General features: G+C 43.0%; 1 protein-coding gene across 1 annotated transcript in view; it reads left to right on the forward strand.

Moving 5' to 3' along the window:
• GDA (guanine deaminase) overlaps positions 1-25,405 on the forward strand; it is a 79,894-nt gene that overhangs the window by 44,779 nt on the left and 9,710 nt on the right. The window contains exons 5-13 of the mRNA XM_014608727.3: positions 1,934-2,039; positions 8,544-8,571; positions 9,875-9,982; positions 11,981-12,088; positions 16,679-16,776; positions 18,617-18,684; positions 19,117-19,263; positions 23,120-23,238; positions 24,897-24,924. Of these exons, the coding sequence (XP_014464213.1) occupies positions 1,934-2,039; positions 8,544-8,571; positions 9,875-9,982; positions 11,981-12,088; positions 16,679-16,776; positions 18,617-18,684; positions 19,117-19,263; positions 23,120-23,238; positions 24,897-24,924 (810 nt within the window). The remainder of the gene's footprint in view (positions 1-1,933; positions 2,040-8,543; positions 8,572-9,874; positions 9,983-11,980; positions 12,089-16,678; positions 16,777-18,616; positions 18,685-19,116; positions 19,264-23,119; positions 23,239-24,896; positions 24,925-25,405) is intronic.

Raw genomic sequence — 25,405 nt, forward strand, 5'->3', positions numbered from 1 at the left:
GGAGAGGAGTGGAGGAAAAGTCTCAGGAACAAAGGGTTTACAATACCATAGGTCCAGAAGCCAAGCCAGGGTTACAGTACCAGGCATCAGTCTAAATCCAGTGTCATATGCCAGGGGAATCAAGTGAGTCTGTGGTCAAGACAGGCCAAAGGTCAGGAGCTAAGGAACCCAATATGCAAAATGAGGTAGGCAGTATCGGTGGGATAGGATTAAAGCACAGGCAGGGCAGAGATGAGATACAGGTAGGAGTTCAGAGTTCTCAGCAGTCCAGGACAGGAGTGGGAGTGGGAATACCAGAGCTGGGCACAGAAGAGATACTAGAAGTATTCTTGCAGGAACAAAGGAAGTGGGAGGGTTTTATAGCCCTCCTGTCAGGGCCTTGAGGCTCCCATTGGTTCCTCTAGGTCACATGACCCCCCACTGAGAGCCTCAAGGGAGTGGCCGGCCGGCCGGCCAGCTAGCCAGCCAGCTAGCTAGTTGTTTGGTGGTGCTGCAGCCTAGGCCTTTGCCTATAAGCCAGAAGACCTAGGTTTGAATCCCAGGGGTCCTGGGAGTCTTTCTACAAAGTGGATACACAGTGTCCTGAAAGGGACAGAGAAGTGAGTTATGACCCCCACATGATATCCATAATAAGGCTGGCTTACAGGTATGTGGCTGTATGCCACAACAGATTGTATTGTCATACATCCTCTGCCCATGGGCTGGACTGTTCTCCCTGGAGTAATGTTGTGTTGCATTGTGAAGTATGTTGGCTGTGGATTTAGGACCCAGAGGCCTTGTTCCAATGGGGAGCCATCCTCAGACCGACCACAACCTTTCCATTTGATAATAGGCAAATATATTGATATACAGCGATAACAGAAAAGAAGCAATACAAATAATCAAGCAAGTCTATGTATCTACCAAATTTTAGGGCTGTCATCAGAGTCAAAGTAAACTGGCCAGGACACAGTCTTCACTCTGAGGCTCTCTCATAGGTGTCAGATGTCAGCAGTCTGGAGGGGGGATACCAAGGCCCACAACCCCCTCCAGTGGGGTGGATGAGATGGGCTGGTTGTGTGCCCTTTGTCCATGGTGGCCTCGGAGACCCTTCCCTGGGGACAGGGAGGAGGGATTGGAAGGAATGAGGAGGGATGAGGGAGGGACCCTTTGTTACTCTCAAGTCTCTGTTTTTGTATTCTCCTTCCCTCCTGATTACTCTTGATCTGTGTCTACCTCTGGTTGGTCCCTCTGTGTGGTTGTCATACATCCATATAGCTTATCACATGCACGCATACTAATTTGGTCCTTCTGGGCCTTCTTCTAATTTGGTCTGTTCCCCCAAACCTGGGACTTAGCCCACCCTCACCCTGCTTTGGGGCCTTGTTAGCTGGTGCCACTTTTATCTCATGTTATGGAACAGTATGGTATATACTCCCTCTGTTCCCAAGCTGATTTCCAGACTGTGTGTCCTTGTTGGCCTTGCTGTATTAGACAGCCTGTCTGCTTCCAAGGCTGGAGAAACTGTGAAACTGTGTGACCCAGACTCTTAGAAATCAATCAACCCCTGCTGCCTATCCTGAACCATACTAATGCATATATTTATACCTCTAAGCCAATTCCCACAAAATAAACCTTTAAATACCATTTCTAAGCCAACAAAGTATGGCTAACAAAATCTAGCTCTAAGTTTGTAGAAATGAGTATTATGATAATGCTATCACATATATTTCTTATTGTCTTCTCTAAATATTTTGCTTTGAGATAAATAAAACAAAACATCCTATTAGATTGTCTCAACCTAAAGATGAGGAAAAGAACATCAGCACTGTTCAAGCTGAAGTGAAGCTATTTAGGATCAAATTTATTATTTTGATTTTAAATGAAAGCCTTAATAACAGCCTGTGTTGAAAACCAATGATTTTTGAGTTTTATTCTTTTGTACATTTCGCAGATAAATTTGGTCAGCGAGCATATGTTGGCAAAGTTTGCATGGATATTAATAATGCTGTTCCAGAATACAAGGAAACCACTGATGATTCTGTCAAGGACACAGAAAGGTAAAATGATTATACTGATAGCATCATTTTGAGAAATTAGGCATCCTACTTTTTAATGTGAAATGGAGTCAGACAAGTTAAGGCTTAACATACACTTTATTCAATTAAAAATAGACCAAATTTCCTCTCACATCAATTATTCTTCAGAATAATGATACTTACTTCAGTGGAATTATCCCTAATTTATAGTTGGGCAAATAGATGAATATTAACTCCACATACTGTGTATATACATATACTTTCAATGAGTCCTCTGACAAAAACTGTAGGTTTAATATCAAGGTTATGACATCGTACTGAATTAGATGGGGTCATTTGGAAGCCATATTCTGATTATTCACAAGCACGCACATAATTTGGCTTTTAAGAATAGTCACACACATATTTGGGTGTTTGCAGAATCAGGGCATAAAGAGACAATCTGATAACACACTGCACAGTAGTATTAACATCCTATGGCATGAAGGTGGAATTGCTACATTATTTTGCAGGCCATGCTGAGTAAAATACCAGTAAAACCTATTTATTGCTACAGATCATCAGGGATTTTAAATGACATATATTTAAAGAAATGTTATTTTTAACATTAGTAACTATGGTCATTTTTATTTCCCTTTGCCTGTGATCCTAGGTTTCCTTAATACTACCACTTCTTAGAGTGACAGAGCCTTTAGTTCTAATATGATTTAAGCATTTCAAAATGCTCTAAAATAGATTTTCTGTAGTGCCCCATCGTGTGTCTGAGATCCAATACCTTGTGATGACATTAATAATGAATGCTCTACAGCTTTGAAGACAGGAGTTTCAGATCTCTTGGATAAAAGACGTATGTCCTGCTGGGAAAGTTTGTCTCTGTGATGCCTGATGCCTAGCTACCTGCCGTAGGAGATATTCTACCTTTTTGGTGAAGAAGGACACATTTCTTTGGCAGGTTCACTTATGTTTTTTTAAATGGCTGCTACCTGGCAGTTGCTCAGGGTCTTGGAGTATTGTAAGGGATCCTGGCAGAGGTGAATTAGGGCCAGCGTGCAGATGAGGAAGTCAAATGATTCACATTAATTCCCGGACAAGGTTTTTTACCCATTTAATATGAGGGGAAAAGCTCTTCATCTTGGAATCAAGTATGAGGCGGGTGGGGGTGGGGGGCACACATCTGCTCTGGCTCTGGCCTAGGGTTGGGACTGGAGCTGCAGCTGCTGCCTGCACCTGACTTTTCTCCCCACCTGCAATCTAGAAACCCCCATTCCCCCTGCTGCTTATCCTTGCTCCAGTGCTTTGGGCTACATCCCTGTTCCAGCCTGGGACATGGAACACATGCTTGCTCCATCCCAAGCTCATCCAAGGAGCAGCAGCTGTGATATGGCAACTCTGACCCTGGCAGAGGTTGTGGGGAGGGAAAGATGGGGGGGAAGAAGGTGGAGGGCTCAGGGCAAGTGGTGTGGGGTACAGGTAGCAGAGGGAAAGGTACAGAGGGGCAAGGGTCAAGAATATGATCCCTCTACCACCTGTCTCCCACTGCCTACCTCCTCACTATCCCCCCACCACCTTCCCCCCACTGCCTGCCCCCCTACCACTTCCTGACACCTACCCCCCCACCGCTTTCCCCACTGCTGCATATGACCCCCCATAACTAGATTCTATACATGGAAAATTATTGCTGGGGGCATCTTAAATTTGGGATCATCTTGGATTTGGGTAAATACGGTAAATATACCATATACATAGGGTGATATCCCCCAGTATAAAATTTATTTATATATATAAAATATGTTATGTCACTGAAATCATTTCACTTTCACCTAATATGAGAAAGGAAAAGAATAGATGGACATGGGAAGATCAGAAGTTGAAAGGGAACAATTTCATTTAAACTGGATACTAGGTGACACCCACTTAGTTTTATTCTGAATCCCTGCATTCTCCGTGGTTGGCATAAAACTATAGCCCTACTGAGTATCCACCATGTAGGGCTGGATAAGGATTCCTCCCTCCCCACACCTTTTCCACCTGTTGGTTCCCCCCCAGGACCAGGACTGTGCAATAATCAATTTTTTGGCTCAACTATTGAACCAAAAGGTCAAGAAACAAATAATCCAGATCGAACCAAAGTAATCTTCATCTATTTGTTTTCATCATCAAAACTTGTCATGTCGTGTTAAATAAAATATTCCATTAGACATGAAACAAAATGTCTTATTTTGGATACACATAAAAAAGCAAAGGTAAATCAAGGCTGAATTCATAAAACAGGAGAAGTGTATCTTTTTTCACAATATGCTAGTGGTTAGGTCACATACCCAAGATGAAGGGCCCAGATTTAATTTAAGTTCTTAAGCTTTCACTGGAATAAGTACTGGAATGATCCCCAGGGGCGTGTCCACACATGCAAAGCACATGAGCTTGCAGCAGCTCAAATAGAAGCACTGAAAATTTGAGCTGGGGCTTTTTGCCTCAGCACATGTGCCCAGACATGCACATGTGCTCTCAGGAGCTTCTGGGGCCCAGCCAGTTGGTGCCTCAGGACAGTACCCATTATGCCAGCTGGACTGCTGAAGCAGCCCTGAGGGTTCCCTGCACCCTTTACCCACTGCAACATTCTGGCAGTGGGGGCTGCTGCGTGGCTGTAACCTGCTGCACACCTGTAGACCCAGATGGGGATTGCACAGCCAGTAGAGGCATCTGCCCCTCTGGGCCAGCTGCCAGTGGGCTGTTGCTGCAGAGTTGGCTTTTGTGGTACTACTGCCATGTGTACCCTCTGCCCAGCAATTTTCCCTCTAAGGAGTAGTGGTCTGTGAGCGTGCCACTTCGGTCCTGCCTCCCCTTTTTGGTGCGGTCCGCTGGTAAGTGTCCCACAGTAAGTGTCCAGGTGGGAGTGGGCAGGGTTCGGCCACCACCCTTCTCCATGCTAACTGCTGCCCTGAGCAGCGTAGAAGAGTGCTGTGGGGCAGGCATGGCCCAGACACAATCAATTGATAGAACTGAAAGGAGGCACCGGGGCTGGCATGGGACACTTACTGCAGGTAAGTTCCTTGCTTCTCAACACAGGGAAGGCAGCAGCTCCATCCCGAGGTGAGGCAAGGCAGAGATGGGGGCTGGGGCTGGGGACTGGCACAGGCTTTGCCAGCTCCGGGGAACTGCTCCACTCCCCAGCCCTAACACCATGTGCCTCCTTGCTCCCCGAGGTGATGCAGGGATGCGGAGAAGTTCCCTGGAGCCAGCAAAGCCAGTGCCAGGCCCCAGCCCCAGCCCCTGTTCCTGTCTTGCCCCACCTTGGGGAGATGCCACTGCCTGCCTTGCATGAGGAGTGAGGAGCTTACTTTCGGTAAGTGTCCCATGCCAGCCCCGCTGCCTCCATCGCACTCCACGCCCAGCTCCTCTCCGGGAAGCTGCAGCCCAGCTCCTCTCCAGGCGGGTGCACGGCATTAAAAAGTTAGTGTGCAGAAAGATTTTTTATTGTGTGCGGCCGCGCACGCGTGCAGCTTAGAGGGAACCTTGCTGCCCAGCCATCAGGGCAGCTATCGCCCGGAAGATGTTCTCAGTGTGGTGGCCTACTTTGAACTGTCAAAGCATGTCCTCCCAGCCCCAATTGGCCAGGAGGTCAGCCACCTCCAGCTGGGTACAAGGTGCCAGCTCTGAGCAGGCTCCTCTGCCTGGTCCTGCCACTTGCCTCCCCAGCAGGAATTCTGGTGTTCCCTATTTGAAAACTGAAAAATCCCTGATAAAAAAATCCCAAGTCACTCTGTAAAATACCCCCAAATCCATGTTTCTCCACAATTAAAAGAAAGGCCACTATATATAGAGAGAGATCGAGTGAGAGACAGAGAGGCAGTGATCAGTTGGGCAATGTTTTATTAATATATCTACAGTGCTAAAGCAATTTGGAAGCCTACCAGTGTCTTTATCATCATAATAAAATGGATTCTAAATACCTGTATGTTTTGCTGTTTGCCTTTGGTTTTCTTACCATAGAGAAGTTAGAACTCCCTGTGACCCCTTCACTAACCAGGATGTGAGGACAGCCGCCCCTGCAGCCACAGCTCCTGCCAACAGGTCTCATCCTGTCTGGCAGGTGGGCATGCAGGGTGTGTGCTGGGGGGTATGTGGGGTTTCCAGGAAGGAGGTGGGAAGGGGCACTGGGGGATGTGGGTGGCTGTGGGAGGATATGGGGGGCTATGAGGTGTGTAGGTAGGTGTGGGTGGATTGTGGAGGGACTGTGGGGAGAGGGTGCTCAGGAGGGGTGGATCCCCTGCCCCTTGCAGGGTGAAGCCCCCCTGCACAGCTCACAGATTGTCCCCCACAGGGGCCACATCCCCCCCAACAGGGTCCACATGTCCCACCCCCATGTGGTCCCCCAACCCCCTGGATTGCTGCCCTACCTGGCCCCATCCTCTGCTGGCTCCCTCAGCCCCCCCGATGGCTGCCCCACCTAGCACCACCCCCCGCTTGCACCCCCAGCCCCATGATGGCTGCCCCACCTGGCACCAGCCTCCTGCCACTTTAAAAATAAAGAAAAAAAAATCCTCATACACCCTGGCAGTAGCAGGGGTTGTGGGGGCTCTGGGGCCTTGTGGCAGAGTCCCCCTGTGTAGCATGGGGCAGGGGGGGGCAGCAGAGCCTGGGCCTGGCCACCTGGCACCCGCACTGCTATTGTCCCTTTGGGTGGGTGCGGCTAGGGTTAGATGGAGCCACTGCAGCTGTCATCTGGGCCCTGTGCTGCATGTGGAGGGGGCTCTGCCATGAAGCCCCAGTAACCCTGACAGCAGCTCCTACTGCCGGTGAGTTAGGGCTTTTTTTTTTTTAATTGCAGGGATGCTGGGGCCAGGCAGGGCAGTGATTGGAGGGCTCAGGGGGCCAGTCAGGGGATGGGTCCAGGCGGGGCAGCCATTGGGGGGGGGGGGGCTGAGGGAGTGGGCATGGCCGGTGGGAGTTCCCCAATGGTCTCCTACCCCCTCTTCTAGCCCCCCTACCCCTTACTTACCGGCAGGAGCCCAGGTCCAGCTCCCTGTGGCTGGCACACTGCCTGCCCCACACAGGCAGGCAGTGTGCTTCAGCACTGGGGTGAGGGGCAACCATAGAGATGCTTTGGCTGGCTACCACAGCATCTCTGTGGAGGACCCAGCCTCTGGTTGCCTCAGGGAACTATCTGGGACTGTGCCCTGGCCCACTTTTTCACCTGTGGTACCCACGGATATCCAGGGATCTAATTTTGCCTGCGTGCTGCAAATCTGCAGCATGGGGAACGTTTTTTCGTTCCTGTACATGCCTCTTGCAGCATCTGAAAGCCCTTTGAGATGCTGCAAGGAGGCACATGTGTGCTTGTCTGGATGTGCCCCATGTTTCCCTCTTCCAGGGGGTATCTTAGGGTGCCTATACAAGTGCTTGGAAGTGGGAAGGAGTTTTAATTACAGCAGTTTCTGAATAGTTTTTCTAATTAAAATGCCACAGTGTCATGTGTATTAAGCCCCTGCACATTTAAAAATGGCTGTGGGATGCTTTGTCTAAACCTCATTTGATAATGTTTAGTTAAAGTGCCCCACGGACATTTTTAAATGCTCAAGAGCTTAATACATGTGATGCTGTGGTGACGCTGCAGCGTCCTAATTAGAGCATGGAGCAGACTTGATTAATCAAGAATTAATTGGAATATGTTCATTAGAATGCACTGGAACATGCGCATAGGCAGCCTTACTGATCAAGCTAGGGAGTCAAGCTGTAGGAGTTCCAGCTCAGAGTACTCTATAGCCTGCTGGTTAGGATGCTCAGCTGCGAGACCAGGGACAAGAGATCCAATAATGTTAATCTTGGTATAATTTTGAGGGATGAATTCTAGTTTACCTCTAGTATCCATATTTGATTGTTTAAAGTATATTCATAGAATCCAATCCTTTGTGCTTTATGCTTCTGTTTTGAATGGAGCAAGAAAATGCACTTTGCATTTTCAGTAGAGTAAATTGTCTATACTCTAAACACCTACATAAATATTCCTTGGAAAAATCAAAGGCATTTTAAGTGAATGAAGAAGAATTCTATAACTTTAATTCTCAACATGTAAAACCACTGTAAATGAAGCATAACATATCGCAGCATTTTAAAAATAGCCCTTTAAATAATAGAATCAATGCTGTGTTTTAAATTCATGTACAGCCAAAATTAAGGGTTTTTTATTGTACCATTGTAGCATGTAATAATGCTTTCAGTTGATTTAATGTAATGTATTTAGTTTCCAATGAGAACAAATAGTAATTACCATGTGTCTGGAGTTAATTATTACTTGTGATAGAACTTCTGCAGATTTAAGGAAAGATTCTTAGCTAGTGAAGTTAATGTAGGTCCACCAACTTGAATGGATCCATGTTGACTGCCTACTGAGAATCTGACCCAGAGATCTTTCTACTCCCCACATAAATCTGATGTTTTCTGAAAGACTTAATAGAATAATAAGGTAAATGTTTTCTCCTATTCTTCTTAAATTATAATAAATATCACTTTTCATACCTTTTCCAGGTTTGTTAAAGAACTTCTTGAAAAGAAAGTAAGTAGGCTTGCATTTTAAAAACATAAGACACATTCTGCATTTTGTACGTACATTTTTCCCATGCACTGTATCAAATGGAAAAAAAAGAGTTCTCCCTAGCGTGCATTCATTTCTGTAAAAGAAGATTTACCAGTGTATAACCTTGTTAATCCTCTGATAAGTCATTAACTACTGACCTTTCAGTATATTATAAAAAAATAAAAATGTAATGAATTTCCTGTAAAAAGTGATCAAGTGAATTCTGGATCTGGATTTAGGACAACTGGTCTAATATTGGCAAATATTTCTGTATACTGTACCTTCACTACTATTTATTCAGAGCACTGGAGAATAATGTACTTTTAAAAAGTAAACTTTACTTCTTAAAAAGTTAGCCTGCTTCTACGAAGTACGGTTCCCCAGTCTTAGAAATAAATATTTAATCATTTTAATGTTAATAAACTGTAAGGATAAATTTTTGGTTTATTTCAGAAAATAAATGTCTTAATATAACTTCAGAATAATGTCCTTACTCTAGAGTTCATTTAATAAATCCTTTTACATGAATGTTGTGGATCACTTCATTCCTATCCATGAAGGAATTTCCAAAGAAATTCTGGAGATAAATGGCCCTTCTATCTTTAGTGGTTTAATTTGTTTGACACTTGTCAAATTTTTTAAGAATAGGTACTTAAAATTAGGTTCTTAAATTCATGTTTATTATCTGCATAACTGACTTGATTTTCAAAAGCCATGAGCACTATGCAAATAAAGAGTAAGCTGAGGAGGCTGCAAGCCAAAATACCACATGCTCTCATAAGCAGCAGGCTTACTTCATCTCTCATTGCTGCTTCCAGTTTAGAAGCTCTGGTTCATGCAGTCCCTTCACAGCATCTGATGAAGTAAGTCTGCTGCTTATGAAAGCTTATCCTATGCTTCTCTTGATTTAGTTAGTCTATAAAGTTGCAAATCTACCCTCCCTTCTGCTTGAGGAAGTATTGTCAAGAAAAGATCTTCACAGGTCACTGTAAAATAATTTACAGGGAAAAAAAAATGATGGTCTCTTCCTGTGACAAGGAGAGTCATAATAAACAACAACAGTTACAATGACAACACATATAAATATAATAATAAAAATAGTAATAATATATATCACTGTATAGTGATTTATTCATAGAAGTAAAAGAAGATAGAGAGCAATACACACCAAAGTGTGTTGCTTTTTTGCTGAGTATTATGTAAGTTTGTGGTTCAGGGTATATTTGCTATGGTGTACAGATGCTTACGTATAATCTAATATATGTCATTTGAATACTTCCAGTATCCAAGGGTACATCCCATAGTGACACCTCGTTTTGGACCTTCCTGCACTGAAGAGTTGCTGTGTTCACTTGGTAACTTAGCGGAAGCTCACAATATCTATGTGCAGGTAAGATTTTGTGACTTCTCCAGTAACTATTTTCAGGGCAAGATAACCCAGAAAGCATGCCATTTTCATAAACGATCAATATCAAATTATTTGTCTGATAATATCTAGTTCATCAAAGCATGTAACCCACATACTTAACTGTCTTTGAATTTCTCTGAAATGTCAGCTCAGTGAAATATTCAGCACTGGGACCAAGCAGGCTCATCACTGGAACATTGAATGCATCTACATGAGACTCTTAATGAGCAGTAGACTAATTCTACTGTGCATTAGCATGCCCAGCAAAAACCGTGTTAATATGCTAATAGGCAGTAGTATTGGTCTACTGCTCATTAAGTGTCACATAAAAAGTGTGCGATCACGCTAATGCACAGTATGGTAACCTACTGCAAGTGTATTTAGTACTTGATTATAAAAGTACTAAATTTTAATTCGCAGTAGGCACTGTGCATTAATGAACATGTAGATGTGCCCACTGTGTGCTAGAATAAATGCCTAGTTAGTGCATGAGGGAAGTACATGGGAGACCATACCTAACTGCTATAGGTTAGAGCAGCCTACAGACTGTTCTAATCCATACCAGGGCTGTCACAAATACAACTGTGTGTGGAGACCTGGAGGGTTACAACCATCTTCCTCATTGCTCCTGCACAAAATAAATCTCAGCAGAGAACAGAATATGAGCCTTTGTATTCAAAGCATCATGTCTGAACCTCATTAACATAGAAGTGCACCTTACTATGTCATTAAGTTGCAGTTTCAAAGTGCCTTTTAAAAGCTACAGCTGTGTTAAAATGGGGAGAGGCTTTTTGGTTGCATAATCCTAATCCTAATTACATACTTTATTAGAACTATCCTACTGTGGGGTTATTTAACATTGCATGATGGGGCATTTGGATATATTAGAAATGTATACTCCAGCAGACAGCACATAATAAGCCAGATTCTCAGCTGAAGCTGAGGGAGGAAGGAGTGCTTACTCCATCTGAGGACAATCCTGGGCAACAATTCAGAACTGGTACCCCACCCTTTCAACTCCAGGTCCTAAATGCTGCTTTAACATTTGCCAGTCCCCTATGACATCTGGGGTGTATTATGGTATTTGGGATCAATGTACTGCGATGTCCAGCCACACACCCCAATCTTTTGTCCAATGTAGGAAAAGAGGGTAAGCAGAAGCTGGTATGACAGCTTTGTGCTACCTAAGGATCTTTTCTACAGAGTGAGTCTCCAGGTACTGAATTCACAGAATTGCTTTGCAGCAGTGGAATAATCCAAAGTGGGCACATCTACATGTTCATTAATGCACTTTTGCTACTGCGCATTAAATTTAGTACCTCTGGGCAATTTTACACATGCAAGTGCTGCAGTGCGAGGTGCTTTGAAAAGTGTCTGGTGCTGCAACGCTTGCAGTTGTATAAGCGGCAAAATGCGCATCAGCACTGAGAAAATGGTGGCAGCGCGCTTTTGAACTAAAACACATGGGATGGGATTTTTTTCAAATCGCACTGCTGCCATTTTCTGCACTCTGACACACATTTTGGCACTTATACAACTGCATGCAGCGCAGTGCAGTTTGCCTCAGCTCACGTGCGGAGCATACTTGATTAATCAAGTCTGCTCTTAAGCGGTGGATCTCCAGTGCATTGTGGGACAGAAAAGGATGTGTATAAATGCTCTCTAATGTGAGGTATTAACTAAATGCACAGTAGGCTGCACTAATGTGCAGTAGCAAAAGCACACTTTTTTTTAGTGATGCTTAATGCGCAGTAGCCTAATTTTACTGCACATTAGTGTAGTAGCATGATTTTTGCCATGATGCTCTAATGTGCAGTAAGATAGGCTACTGCACATTAAAGCACATGTGTAGATGTGTCCAGTGTCTGCTTATCATAATTTTATTGTAAATCAGTTTTTGTAGGGACATGTGTAGTCAATTTTTAATTTGTTGTTGTTTACAGTAAATAAGTACTCACGATTGTATATTTTTCCTTACAGAGTCACATCAGTGAGACAGAAGGAGAAATGAAACTTGTAGAGGAAATGTTTCCTACTTATAAAAATTACACTGATTTATATGACAAAAACAAGCTACTTACAAGCAAGGTAGTGTTAAGGAACCCTCCATAGCTTAAGTTATGAGATTTTTCAATACAGAAAAAATAATGGTGACTTGTATTTGCCACCTACATGCTTGAAAAAGAAATCTATTGCTGTACAGTCAAGAAGATGCAGTAATATCTGAGAGATGATGGAAACATGATTTGCTATAATGCACTTATGATTATGGAAAATAAAAGCATTGGAACTTGTGATATACTGGAACTCTGCTCAGCGCTCCTTGACAAGAAAGGAAGGATAAAGACTGGGTCTGGCTTTTAACAGCCCAGTTGAAAACTGGGAATAGCAAGGGGACAAGAGAAAACTATGCAGAATCACTTAGGCAGCACTGAAGCCACAGGGAAGTTTCCAGGCACCTAGTATTCAGCTTTCCTGCCCCTTTGCACTGCTTGAGAGTTTGACCTAGTGACTGGTGTATGATTAAATTAATTTTAAAATGTTGTAGGTGGTGCAGATTTATTTTTGGCTGAGTAGCAGATGTGCTATTTCATGATGCATGCATGTCAATATAAAAAGTATTTAAAAAAAAGAGTGGTAATATAAAAACTCCAGGTTTTCACACGTGAGCTGTGCAGTGTTCCTTAAAATATACTTTAGGGCCGCTGTATCAGTTGTTGCCATATCAGTGAATACAGTTGTACTATTTAGTGGCAATATCAGATTTTTATTAGCAGAAACATTTTTAGGGAGGAATATACATTATATGCATTACTTAATTTTAAAATCAGTTTGAAAATGTTAGGGAGAGATTTTTTTCAAAGGCATAACAGGCAATTAGAGAGTGAATGGGACTAAACCTCCATTTAAAAATCTTCCACAGATTTAAAAAATGCATCTTTTTTGGCCGATCACTATAAATGATATGTTTATATATGATGTTCTAAAACAGCAATATGACTATTATACACTAGTATACCCAAAATCATGCCAAATACTTTTTCAAAAATACCCCGGTTATTTGGGGAAAGGAAGAAGTATTTATCTTTTGATATATCCGGCTGCTTATCTAAGAGTAATAAGTTTATATCCCCCTAAACAACATGATCCTATGCCTGTTAGGCTTTGTATGTCTTGTATGCTGAAAACTTATACAACTCCAATGACTGAAAAAAGAAACATCATTCTTACAATTAATTTCCACAGCAGTGGTATTTACCCCCAGGCTGCAGAACTGCCCAGCTAGCATGCTCAGAGCTCATGGTACACATGGAGCTTCTAGCTGGAGCTGTGTTGACATGCCAGTGACCTCAAAATACTTAATGCATGTATGCAGGGGTTTAGGTTGTAGCCGTGTTGGTCTAAGGACATAGGCAGACAAGGTTCCTTGGGTGAATTTGATATCTTTTATTAGACCAACCCAAATGGTTGGAGAATAGTTATTAAGCAAGCTTTCGGGTTCAAAAACCTTCGTCAGGCTAAGGAAGCTTCAGCAGTTGGTGTGTGCTCTTCCTGGATGGAATGAAAAGTAAAGAAGCCAGGGGCTGGGCTGGGGAGTCAGTTGCCAGGCAGATTGTAATGTATCAAAAATCCAATGTCTATGTTTAGTCCCGGATCTCTAGTATCCAGCAGGTTGATGAAATGGAGCTCATAGGCTTGTCTCTGGGAAGTGTTGTGTAAGTTTCCCTTGAGGATCAGGACTGAGAGATTGGAGAGAGAGTGGCCCTCCTGTGAGAAATGTGCCCCCACCGGTAATTTCTGTCTTTGATGGATTTCCGGTGTGCGTTCATTCTGGTGCGCAGTTGTTGTTTGGTCTCTCCTACATATTTTCCATCAGGGCATTTGGTGCATTGGATGAGGTATATCACATTTCTGGAGGTGCAGCTGTAAGATCCAGGGGTGCTGATGGCTCTTTTGTGGGGTGTAGGAATAGTGGAGGTGGTGGAGATGTGGGGGCAGGTTTTGCATTTCTTGTTCTGGCACTGTCTAGATCCTTTTGGTGTGTTCTGGGGTTGAGGAAGTTTGCTTCTGGTGATGAGGTTGGCGAGGTTCGGTGCTTGTCTGAAGGCTAGGATGGGTGGCTCTGGGAAGATCTTTTTAAGAATAGGGTCTCTTTCTAATATAGGTTGCAATTTTTTGAGGATTTTCCATACAAGTTCAAGGGATGGGTGATACGTCATAACCAACAGTGTGCGATTTGTGGATGTTTTTCTTCTGTACTGCAGCAGTTCTTCACGTGGTATCCAGGTGGCTCTTTCAAACGTGCGATCTACCTCTCTGGAGGAGTGTCCTTGCTGGGTGAAAGCCTTTTTAAGATTGGTGAGGTGGCAATCCCGGGTGTTCTCTTCAGTACAAATGCGGTGGTATCTGAGGGCTTGGCTGTATATCACAGCTTTTTTGGTGTGTTTCGGGTGATTGCTGGTTCTGTGCAGATATGTATGTTGGTCTGTGGGTTTCTTGTATACTGTGGTCTGTATTTTACCCTTCTGGATACTGATCATTGTGTTTAAAAAGGGGATGTTGGTGCTGGAGTATTCTAAAGGAAGTCGGATGGAGGGATGGTGACTGTTGAATTTCTGGTGGAACTCAATCAGAGATTGCAGGTTCTAACTCCAAATGATGAAGTTGTCATCGATGTATCTTAGGTATAGTAAGGGTTTGATGGTGCAGTTCTTGAGGAAGTCTTCTTCCAGGTGGCTCATAAAAAGGTTGGCATACTGTGGGGCCATTTTAGTGCCCATAGCTGTTCCCATCGTCTGGAGGAAGTGTTGATTATTAAAAGTGAAATCGTTGTGTGTGAGGATGAAGTATATAAGTTCAGTAATATCTTTGGGTCTGTATTCTGGGTTGTAATCTTGTTCCTGTAGATATGTAAGGCAGGCTTGGATGCCATCCTGGTGTGGGATGTTGGTGTATAGGCTGGTAACATCCATGGTGGCTAGGAGTGTGTTGCTGGGAAGGTGGTCTATGTTTTTAAGTTTCCGTAGCAAGTCTGTGGTGTCTTGGACAAAACTTGCTCTGTGGGTGACAAGCGGTTTTAGGATGGATTCAACAAAACCTGATATTTCCTCAGTTAGGGTCCCATGGTTGGATATGATAGGTCTGCCAGGGTTCCCTTGTTTGTGGATTTTAGGGAGCATGTAAAAAGTCCCTGGGTTAGGTAGCGGGGGGATCAAGGTCTGTAGTTTTTCTTGTAATCTTGATGGAAATGATTTGATGGTATTGTTGAGTTTTTTGGTGAAAAGGGGAGTAGGATCTTCTTGTAGTTCTCTGTAGTAGGTGGTGTCAGAGAGCTGTCTGTTGGCTTCCTTTATGTAATCCTCACGGTTTAGGATGACTGTGGCTCCTCCTTTATCTGCTGGTTTTATTACTATTTGGTGGTTAGATCTTAGAGATTCTATGGCCTTTTTCTCTGGTAGAGAGAGGTTGTTGTGGTGGCACGTGTTGCTGATTATTTCATTGTTCATTCTTTCCCTGAAGTAGTCAATGTAGCGGTCAAGGTTAGGGTTTCGTCCACTGCGAGGTGTCCAATCTGATTTTTTGGGGGCTTTTTGGCATTGATCCTTTCCTGAATGTTGTCAGAGGATGAGTTGTTGTTGGGAGTGGGTTCAGTTTGGTCGTGGAAATATTCTTTGAGGCGCAGGCGTCGGAAGAATTCTTCTAGTTCTCCACATTGAAGTATTTTATTAGGGTATTTTTCTGGACAGAAATTTAGGCCTTTAGAAAGGACAGATTTTTCAGTTTTGGTAAGCGTGTGTGTGGAGAGATTGATAATATTTATAGGTTGGTTGCTGCTTTCAGTTTCATCGGGTCTGAGGTTGGAAGGTTGGAAGGTGTTGGTGTTGTTCCTCTGATGGTTGTTTTGTGGCTGGGGAGCTTGTTCTTGGAGTAATTTGTTCCATTTCTTCTTTTTATGTAGGATGAATGCTGTAGAAAGTTTTTCGTAGTCTCTTTGTATCCACTGTATATTGTCAAGGAACATGCATGGATTTATATCTTTTAAGTTGTTGTAGTGTATGACGATTTCCTTCCTGAGTTGGTCTCTTTTGGAGTAGAGTAGGTGAAGTAGATGATTTCTAATTTTCTCTGCATGTATGGCATACAACCAAAGACCATGCCACTGCACCTCCCTGGATCTGCCCCACATAAAGGACAAGTTTCGCCTGGAAAGCAGCACAGAATCTATATGGGGCTGAATTTTACAAACATGTCCCTTCCTGCATCTGATATACCCCCCTGCCTTGCAGGGTGGGGGGAATTGGGGGCTTGGCCTGGCTTCAGCAGAGCTAGGGGAGGGAGTTTGGCCTGGTTCTGACCTGGTCCTGCAGTGACAGGGGATGCACCTGATTACTATTTGGTGGTTAGAAGAAGGGAAATGTAGAGGTATTGCCACTGCTCTTCTGTCACAAAATTTCCGGACCTGTGGCAAGTCCTGTGGGCCAGTTGCCACGTTGCCATGGGCTGCATTTGGCCCATGGGCCAGAGGTCAAGTACCCCTGGATAATATTGTTAATCATCCTGCTCTTTCATCTCTGACAGTGGGAGGGAACCTTTTGGATGATGCAAGTAAAACAACAATTTCTAAAGGCAGCAAAATAAACTCTGTGTTGAAGAAATATTGTGGTATTATTTCCCTAGACAGTGATGGCCCACGGCTGTTATCTCTCAGAAGAAGAGCTGGACATTTTTAATCTTCGAGGAGCTTCAATTGCCCATTGCCCCAACTCCAATTTTTTGTAAGTAGAAAACAGTTAACAAAAAGCTGTGGTTCAAACGGAGCTTTCAATCCTACCTGCTGCCACATGGTAATCCTGTTTTGGGGACTTCAATATAATGTGAACTGTGAGAGTGAGATTGCTGTTTACATTTCATTTCTGCCCGGTGAAGATTTTAAATGACACAACAGCTCTTAGTGATTTTAGTGGAGCTACTCCAGACTCAGAGGGTTATAAAAAATTCAAAATTGGGCACTAAAGGAATCCAAGTTCATAGGATTTTCTTATGAAAGTTTGGAGAAAATGTAGGGTAAAAAGTAATCAGTGAACTTTTCCCCTCCCTGCTCTAACTCACAGCTTCTTATTATCAGTTTCTCCTACTGCTCCTTTCTCTTGTATGATGGAGCAATGTCCCTTCATGAAGTCTTCAAAGAGTTTGTTGTTACTGCTGAAGCAATCCTTGGTGATATATTAGGTATGACATGTATCAGGAACACCTGGACTGCTTCACTCATTTCTCACTCTCTTCTACTCACTGTGGAACCTCCCTTTCCTGGTGACCCATCAGCCTCCAGAACAAGAGACTGCCTTTTAACAGATTCATCTTCTTGCCCTCTGGTGATCTAGTACAGTTTAACAGATTTGTGGCGTTAAGTTACACCTCCACATTAAAAATGAATGTGTTATTTAGACTAGCTCACTTCTGCTTTTGGTTTTGGCCCATTCTGAATATACTAAAGATCTAATTTTTGGTTATGAACATGAGACTACAGAGATCTTCTAGTGAGTTTGTTTAATTGATCCGTATCATTTTAAAGATGCATTATTCAGATTTATAAATATGCATGGTTTCTCTCTACTGGATAAGGCATCACTGGTCACATTTTGGAAAATACTTTGTACAGAGACACATTGCCATGAAACTGTCTTAGTGGCATACTCTTCTGTTATTGCTCAAGAACATGTACAGACATTCAGGGTACCTATACACATGATGGAGCAGATTCGATGAATTGAGTCTGCTACGAGTCTGCTGGAGCATGCTAATTAGCACGAGCAGCCTCCACATCATGTGTATTCAGCGTCCCCATATTTCAACAGGGGTGCTTTAACTAAAGCTCGTCAAATGCAAAGCACCCATCCTCCACTCCGGAGCACATGTATAGACGCCCTCAGTTTCTACTGGGAGAGTTGCTGCTCTCCCACTAGAAACTGCAAGTGTGCAGATGCTCAGGATTTTTTTTTTCCTAGAACAAAAATGTCTACTTGGGAGAACCCCCTCTCCCCCTCCCCCCCGGGAACATCCAGGGTTAACACACTCCCAGGAGAGTTTCTCCTGGGAAAAAAAATGTCTGTACACTTTTCCTTCTGAGAAGCTGCAGGACAATTCTTCAGCCACCCAGGGTGCCTTGCTCCTGGTTCTGCTCCCTCTTCCCAGGGAGACAGGGTGTTGCTTGGGATGGTCTCTATTGCTCCAGCAGAGCAGAGAGCAGAACACCCTTCACAGTCCCCAAAATGTGCAGTTTGAGCAGTCTGGGCCAGCCAGTCAGGGCTGCCCTGTGCACTGCTGCCATCTGTCACCAGATGGATTGAGGGTGCCTGCAGAGCACACCGAGATGCATACAAAAGGGCTCTGTGGCTGTGCAGCATCAGCACTGTGAACTCTCTGCTCCTCAGGGGCTTGGCATTTGAATATCTTTTCTGGGGTCTCTAGGTAAGTGTTTTCTACCAGATCACTTGAACAAGTATACACAGCCCAAGAAAAACCCCAGTAACATCTTGTTTGAGCAAGGACTACAGAAATGAGTCTTTACACTTTTTGTTGTGCATGTGATATAAGACCTGTTTCTTTCCAATCCAGGTTGTGTAGTGGCAATTTAAATGTGCGAAAAGTTCTGAAACACAAAGTGAAACTGGGCTTGGGCACAGGTTAGTAATTTCCTATAGGACTATTTGTTTTAGAGCTATTTTATCCTGCAAATAAATTGACATATTTATATTAAAGTTTTAACTTGCGTACAAGTTAACTAGCGGATCAAGTTTCCCATTGCCTTAGATCTTGAACTGATCAAAACATTTAAAATGTTGTGAAAATGAATGGAGATAATATGTTCCTCTGATCAAAAGTAATGAGCATGTGATCTGGAATTATGATTTTCTGTATTATCTGTATCACTCATACAGCTGTTCATGCAGCTGTCATATCAATCTTGTTTAGGAATTTTTCAGTAGAAGTAGAGCATAACAGTGATTTTTTTTTCTATATCACCTGCCATTATCTAACATTGTATTGCAGTTCATACATTTTAAACCTAACACTATATCCAAAAATCTGAGCTTTATGATTTTGATCTATTGTAGATGTTGCTGGTGGGTATTCAGCTTCCATGCTGGATGCTATAAGGAAAACAATGATTATGTCTAATGGCCTTAAAATAAATAAAATCAATGAGGAAGGCCTAACAATTAAAGAAGTTTTCCGACTAGCAACTCTTGGAGGAAGCCAAGGTAAGGAGACATTTTATTCTCTATAGATTACGTATATTGTGTTCTGATTACAGCTATTTTACAGTGTTTTTGTTGTCCTCAAAATGTAGCCCTATCAACCCACTCCAGAATATCTGGGACCAAGATAAAATTCTTTAACAAAATCTTATTTTTACTTTGGGAGCTCCTTCAGGCTCTATAATTTTTTTAATATATATTTTTTTCTGGGAAGAAAAAAAGCAGAGAAAAATAAGATATTCTGTAGTGGTATGAACCCAACACTAGAGGGTGGTTCATAAAGATACCAGATATGATACCTGAAAAACATTCATAATGACATTGCCAGTTTGGATAATTAAGTCTCATTGCATTTTCAAGGCTTTACATTTTCTCTAAAGAAATCCTGAGTTCTCTGTCATGGAGAGATGATGGATTTCTGTATGTTGCAACTGCAAGTTAATTCAGCAGCTAATACTTCAAAAAGCATGATGCAACTATTATAAATTATATTTCATATCCACTTCACATACGTGCTTTATTCCTTCTTTTTTGAGCCACTGCGAGACAGCCTATTATTTTATTAAAACATGACATATTGCAAATCACCTCTGAGCCAGAAATAAGTGTGAATAAAATCTAAACAACAGACACAATATCGTTGTTTAAAGTTCAGCAGCACTGTCAGACTATAGCAGTTATAGCCAATACATCTAGTAATCTGGTTCACTAAGATAGTTTGTTATGGTTGATATACATGATTACTGCTTTTAAAAAGAAAAAAAAAACATCAAGCATAATGGTACAATAGAACTTGCACTGTTTAGTAGAAAGCAAATCTAAGCATGGGTAGATGTCATGATTTAATTGGCAGCAGATATAGCAGAAGAGGTAGTCAGATATATTTTTTGGTTAGAAAATACCAGTTAATGTAAAACAAGCTGACAAATAGATTGTGCTAGGTTCCATAAAAATGTTCAGCTCCTGCACTGAAGCACCTTCATGCTCCAGGCATTCCCATCATCATCTACACCTGTGTTGCAGTGCACTAAAAATGCTGCTGTAGGGTAGCACCTGTGTTTACAAGTATTATCCTATGGCAGCATTTATTAGTTTACCATGGCCTAATAGTATAGACATTGAGATATTTGCTGCAGAGGTAATTAGCTCCGTAGTAAAAGTCTCATGTAGACATGCCTACTGGCTGACTAGTGGCTAAGGTACTCATTTGAGATGTTACAGACCAAGGCTGACACTGATACAAGAGATGTGATGGTACTTTAATTAGAGCAGCTCTCAGACCTGCTCTAATTAAAGCGCTGACTGCCCTCCTCCCTGGAGCACATGTAAAAGTGCCCCTGAAGCCCAGTTTTAGCCCTCACCTATATACTGTGGTAGTCTGCATTGAACTTGGGTTTTTAGGTTACAAAAATATGGTGGGCAGTAGCATAAAAAAAGTGGGGGTGGCAACTGGGCACTAGCCCCAGGTGCTGACTTCACTGGGGCGCAAAAATAGCAGCCACCACCACTGCTTTCCTGACCACTGCCAGCAGAATTGTTCAGTTATGCTGCTGATGGTAGGTTTACTTTACATATCCATTTAAAAATGATTGTAGATGTATTGAATCACCTTTTTTTCTTTCTTTCTAAAATTGTAAGTTACTATTAAATGCTAAATTGTATTATTGTTTTGTTCAACCACCCACCTTAGACCAATGTGATTTGGGAAAGTCTGGATTGGGAAGATTTCTTCTTGATATTTACTACTTTGCTATGCGATTTGACTGCTAAGACTTCTGATCCTTTAACACCCCCTTGTGTTTAACTCAGAAATTGCAGTAGGCACACTAGAGAAAAATCACAACAGACCCTTTCAGGTGAAGTTGGTATTTAATTGCATCCACAACCAATTTGACAAAGCTATTATTTCACCATTCTTATTTTTGTTAAACCTTGCTGCAATACCAAGCAAATTTCTATACCAACTAAATTCTATACCAACTGTAATTTCAGTTGCCAGCCTTGAACCTTTCAAACTAAAGAAGAGATTCTGTGCTGATATTTTGCTCTGGGCAATACCAGTGGAATTCCTAGTGAAGCTTATTTTATCTTACAGATACATCATACCAGTTTAATTATTTTAAAAAGAGAATAGAATGACACAAATGCTTAATTTTAGAGATGCTGAACACCTGCAAATACTACCAACTTCAACAGTGGTTGTTTGACATCTCTAAAAACCAGACCCAGAGGTTATAATTTAATAGTACTGTGAGCTGTGAGGTGGAAAATAATAAAAGGAAAAAAAGTAGATCCCACTATCCAATAAAACAAGCCTTAGGGATGTGTTTTTGGCCTCTCTGCTTTCCTGTCCCACCACAAGGAACTATTCTGTAGATATCCTACAGATGAAAACTCGAGACTTGTTTGCAGTAGGGCTTCATACTAACTCCTTCACGTGGGACTTTCCTGTAAAATGAACTAACAGGATGCTTCATCATCTGAAGACCACAGGATCATAGGAAACTAGGGCTGTAAGGGTCATCTACTTCAGTCTCCATATGAACCAGTAAAATAAAAACTGGCCCCATGCTCGATAACTACACAGCAGAATTTTGGGCTATGTCTGAGCTGTTAGGAAACTTGAAAATCTGAAGCCCAGTTCTAGTCCTCGGTTATATCTTGCGCTAGTCAACACTGAATTTGGGATCAACAATACTTCCATCCAAAGATCCCAAAGCATTCAGCAATCACGTCCAATGTAATTAGAAACTACATATATACCCATAATTTCAAGAGCTGACTACTTAGGTGGCTTAGTAAAGCAACATTACATGAAAACAAATCCACCAATGCTCATTGAAATCAGTCGGAGTCTGTCCTTTTATTTCCCTAAACCAGAGGTCCTCAACCTTTGGCCTATGGGCCAAATGTGTCCTGCGGGGCTCCCAATGGATCAGGAAATGTGACAGCAGGGGAGTGGTGGCAATAAACATGGCCACCCTCCCCCACTGCTGAATTTCCAAACCCCACGTCCCATGCAGCAAGTTAGTGCCAGGTCACACCCCCACCCCCAATCCTGTGGCTGGATGAGGCTGGGACATGTTCCTCCCCTGGGCTGGATGGGACTAGACCATGCCTCCTTCCCTCCATGGGGCCTGGTTGAGGCTTGCTTAAGCCCCGCCCTCCCCCTTCAAAGGGCCAGGTCAAGCCCTTTACCATGGGGCTGGGCCACTCTCCCTCCCTCCTCTTTGTGGGGCCAGGTTGGAGCTGGGATGCTCCCTGCCCCCCTCCTCATGGCTTGGTGGGACCCTGACATAACTTTCCCATGTGGTTCGGGACCATCATCCGGATCCAGTCCATAGACGGCTTGGCCACTACCCATCCAGCCTACCAGTTGAGCACCACTGCCCTAGACAGATCAGGCCCTCACTGAAGTATGGTTTATTTAGTTCACCTCTAGATTCACATTTGCAGAAATCTGCCCTAGAGTTGTCTAGTTAGGGTGACTTAGACACCAAATCCTCCAAATGGACCAGCATGGGCAGGATCTTAAAAACAATGGAGCTCTGTGCAGTCACTGCACATTATTGGATTGAAGTCATAACGTTCTAAGCTTCAGGGTTGAATGAGCTGAATTACTTGCACCACAAAGTCAGATCCTGGCAGCATCCATTTAGCCCTTTACCCTTAAAAATAAAAGACCTGTTATCGAAAATATTCAGCACCCTCAGCTCCTCTTTAATGACACTCAAGACAATCAGGTGAAAGCTTTTCAGATGAGGCTTTGAATAAAATGTGGATTAAAATAACTTGGCATTAGGGATTGTGCATTTATAGAAAATTAGAGATTCCTTGATTAACTGGTTATGTTTCACAGCTCTAGGACTAGATAATGTAATCGGAAACTTTGAGGTCGGAAAAGAATTTGATGCACTGCTGGTCAACTCCAAGGCGTCAGACAGTCCCTTTGATTTGTTTGCTGCTGATACTTTTGAGGTAATCAACCCATTAAGTTTGTGGAGTGACCCAGAAAGTTAGTGCTACATATTTATGAAGTGGCTAGGGGTACTGCAGCCTTCAGGGCCTGAAGTGGCCCCAGTCCATTGGGAGTATTTTTGTAACAAGCAGATGTCCTGTACCCTACAATATGTCAGACTCATTGCTCAGGAAAAATACAAATGTTTGGGGAGGTTAGATCATGTTAAAAATGGATACCTGATCTAACTTAGTTCACCAAGATTCAGACCTTATATTTATATCCCTAGTTAGGTAGATATAAGTGCAAACTGCAAAGAAGTTCAGGAAGGTTAGATTAGCCTAAAAACAGCGGACCTGATCTAAGTTAACTGTACCTTGGTGGTAGTCTAACTTAGACTGGGCCTAGTGAGACTGATCTAACTGAACTTCTGTACAGTTCCCAGTGTGGCCCCATGGCTGGAAAAGCCCAGCTGCTGGCCCCAGCCCTGCAGTCATGCTTTTGCTAGTACCTCACCCCATCCCAGCACCAAGCAGTTTCTAGCCCCCTGATCCCCTCCCCCTACACACACACCTCTAGATGGACAATCCCCCAGTTGATCAGCCAGCACCCACCTTCCCCTGAGCCTGTCAAATCCTGCAAGCCCTCAAGCTGTTCCTGGTGCCAGTTTTACTGGTGTTTACCAGTGCTTGGAGCTGATGGAAATAAGTCAGGGTAGGGGGAAGGGCAGGTGGGAGTGGGGGAGTGGGGTTGGTTTGCTGGGGGCAGTTCTTCATTTGAGGGTGGGGGGACAGGAGACTACATATAGGTCCTGGGGGTGGGGAGATCCCTCATCCTGCCAATCCCCCCATCTTTGCAGAGCCACCACTCCCCCCACCCCAACTTATTTCAATTAGGCTCCTGGAACTTGTGAAAACTGATAAAAGGGCCCTGGGAGCAGTTTGGGGGATTAGGGGCAGTTCAGCAGCACTGAGGAGAGGCTTGGGGGGGGTGGGGGCAGTTGGCAGGATCAGAGAGCCATTACAATCCCACTGACCCCCCCCCAATTTCCCTAGCCCTCCCCCGCAGATCTTGCTTGCCTCCCTGATCCTGCCAAACCCTTTGGGACCCAACCAAGCCCCCTGTGGAACTAAATCCTCCCAAGCTTCCCACTAGTCACTCCCAATCTCCCCAAGCAGCCCTGCAGCCCTCCCACAGACATTGCTTGGCCCCTCAAGCCCCTGCCTGCTAGCCCCGTCTCATCCTGACTTACTTTAGATTGAGAAGCCATTTTTAATCCAATCTAAACACCCACCCTAAATGTCTTTAAGTAACCTTAGTATTTATATTGTAGCTAACAGCTGTGGTGATATTAGTTTACCCCAATAACCCCTGAGAACTAGTGGCCTATGATGGTATATCTACACTGGAAAAATACTGTTGTGTTCTTAGGTTGGCTTTGGTTGGCAAACTCAGCTCCAGAACAGGAAAGAAAGCACTGAGGACAAGGCAACTTCTAAGACACAATCTCTTTTTCAAAAAAAGAAGAAATTTGCAAATATAGAAGTTTAACTTTATACTTAAGAATAAAATAAATATCAATATAATGTGATTTGTTTTCAGAAACTACTTTAAATTTTGGATTGCTATGAGGGTAGAATCTAATTTTTGAAATTTGGTTTCCCCACCTTATTTTCAGGATAGCTTCCAGAAGTTCCTGTATCTAGGTATGTACCAGTTCTTATACAGAAAATTCTCCTTTCATCTCATACTGAGCTAGATAATTTTCTAACATGATAAAAAGATGGATCACTTTCCCTTTGTAAAATCATAAGGTGCATCTACACGTTCATTAATGTGCTATAGTTTCTGTGCATTAAATTTAGTACTTGTATAATCAAGTACTAAATCACTGTGCAAAACTGGTATTACTGCAGTAGTGCCAGTGGACACCTTTTTAGTGATGCTACTGCATAGTAGCCAAATAATACTGTGCAGAAGCGTATTAGCACTGTTATGCACTACTGTGCATTGTTATTAGGCTACTGTGCAGTTAGCATCTCATGTAGACGTGCCTACAATGATTTATTTATATAATTATGAATTAAGTGCATTTTTAACTTTTGCTCTATAATTAAAAAGAATTACACAGTTTACTGTGATCAGTTTACAGTGATCAGCTGGGCAGGTTAATCTATATGACTACTA

This window comes from Alligator mississippiensis, chromosome 3 (assembly GCF_030867095.1).
Source record: "Alligator mississippiensis isolate rAllMis1 chromosome 3, rAllMis1, whole genome shotgun sequence".
Lineage (NCBI taxonomy): Eukaryota > Metazoa > Chordata > Crocodylia > Alligatoridae > Alligator > Alligator mississippiensis.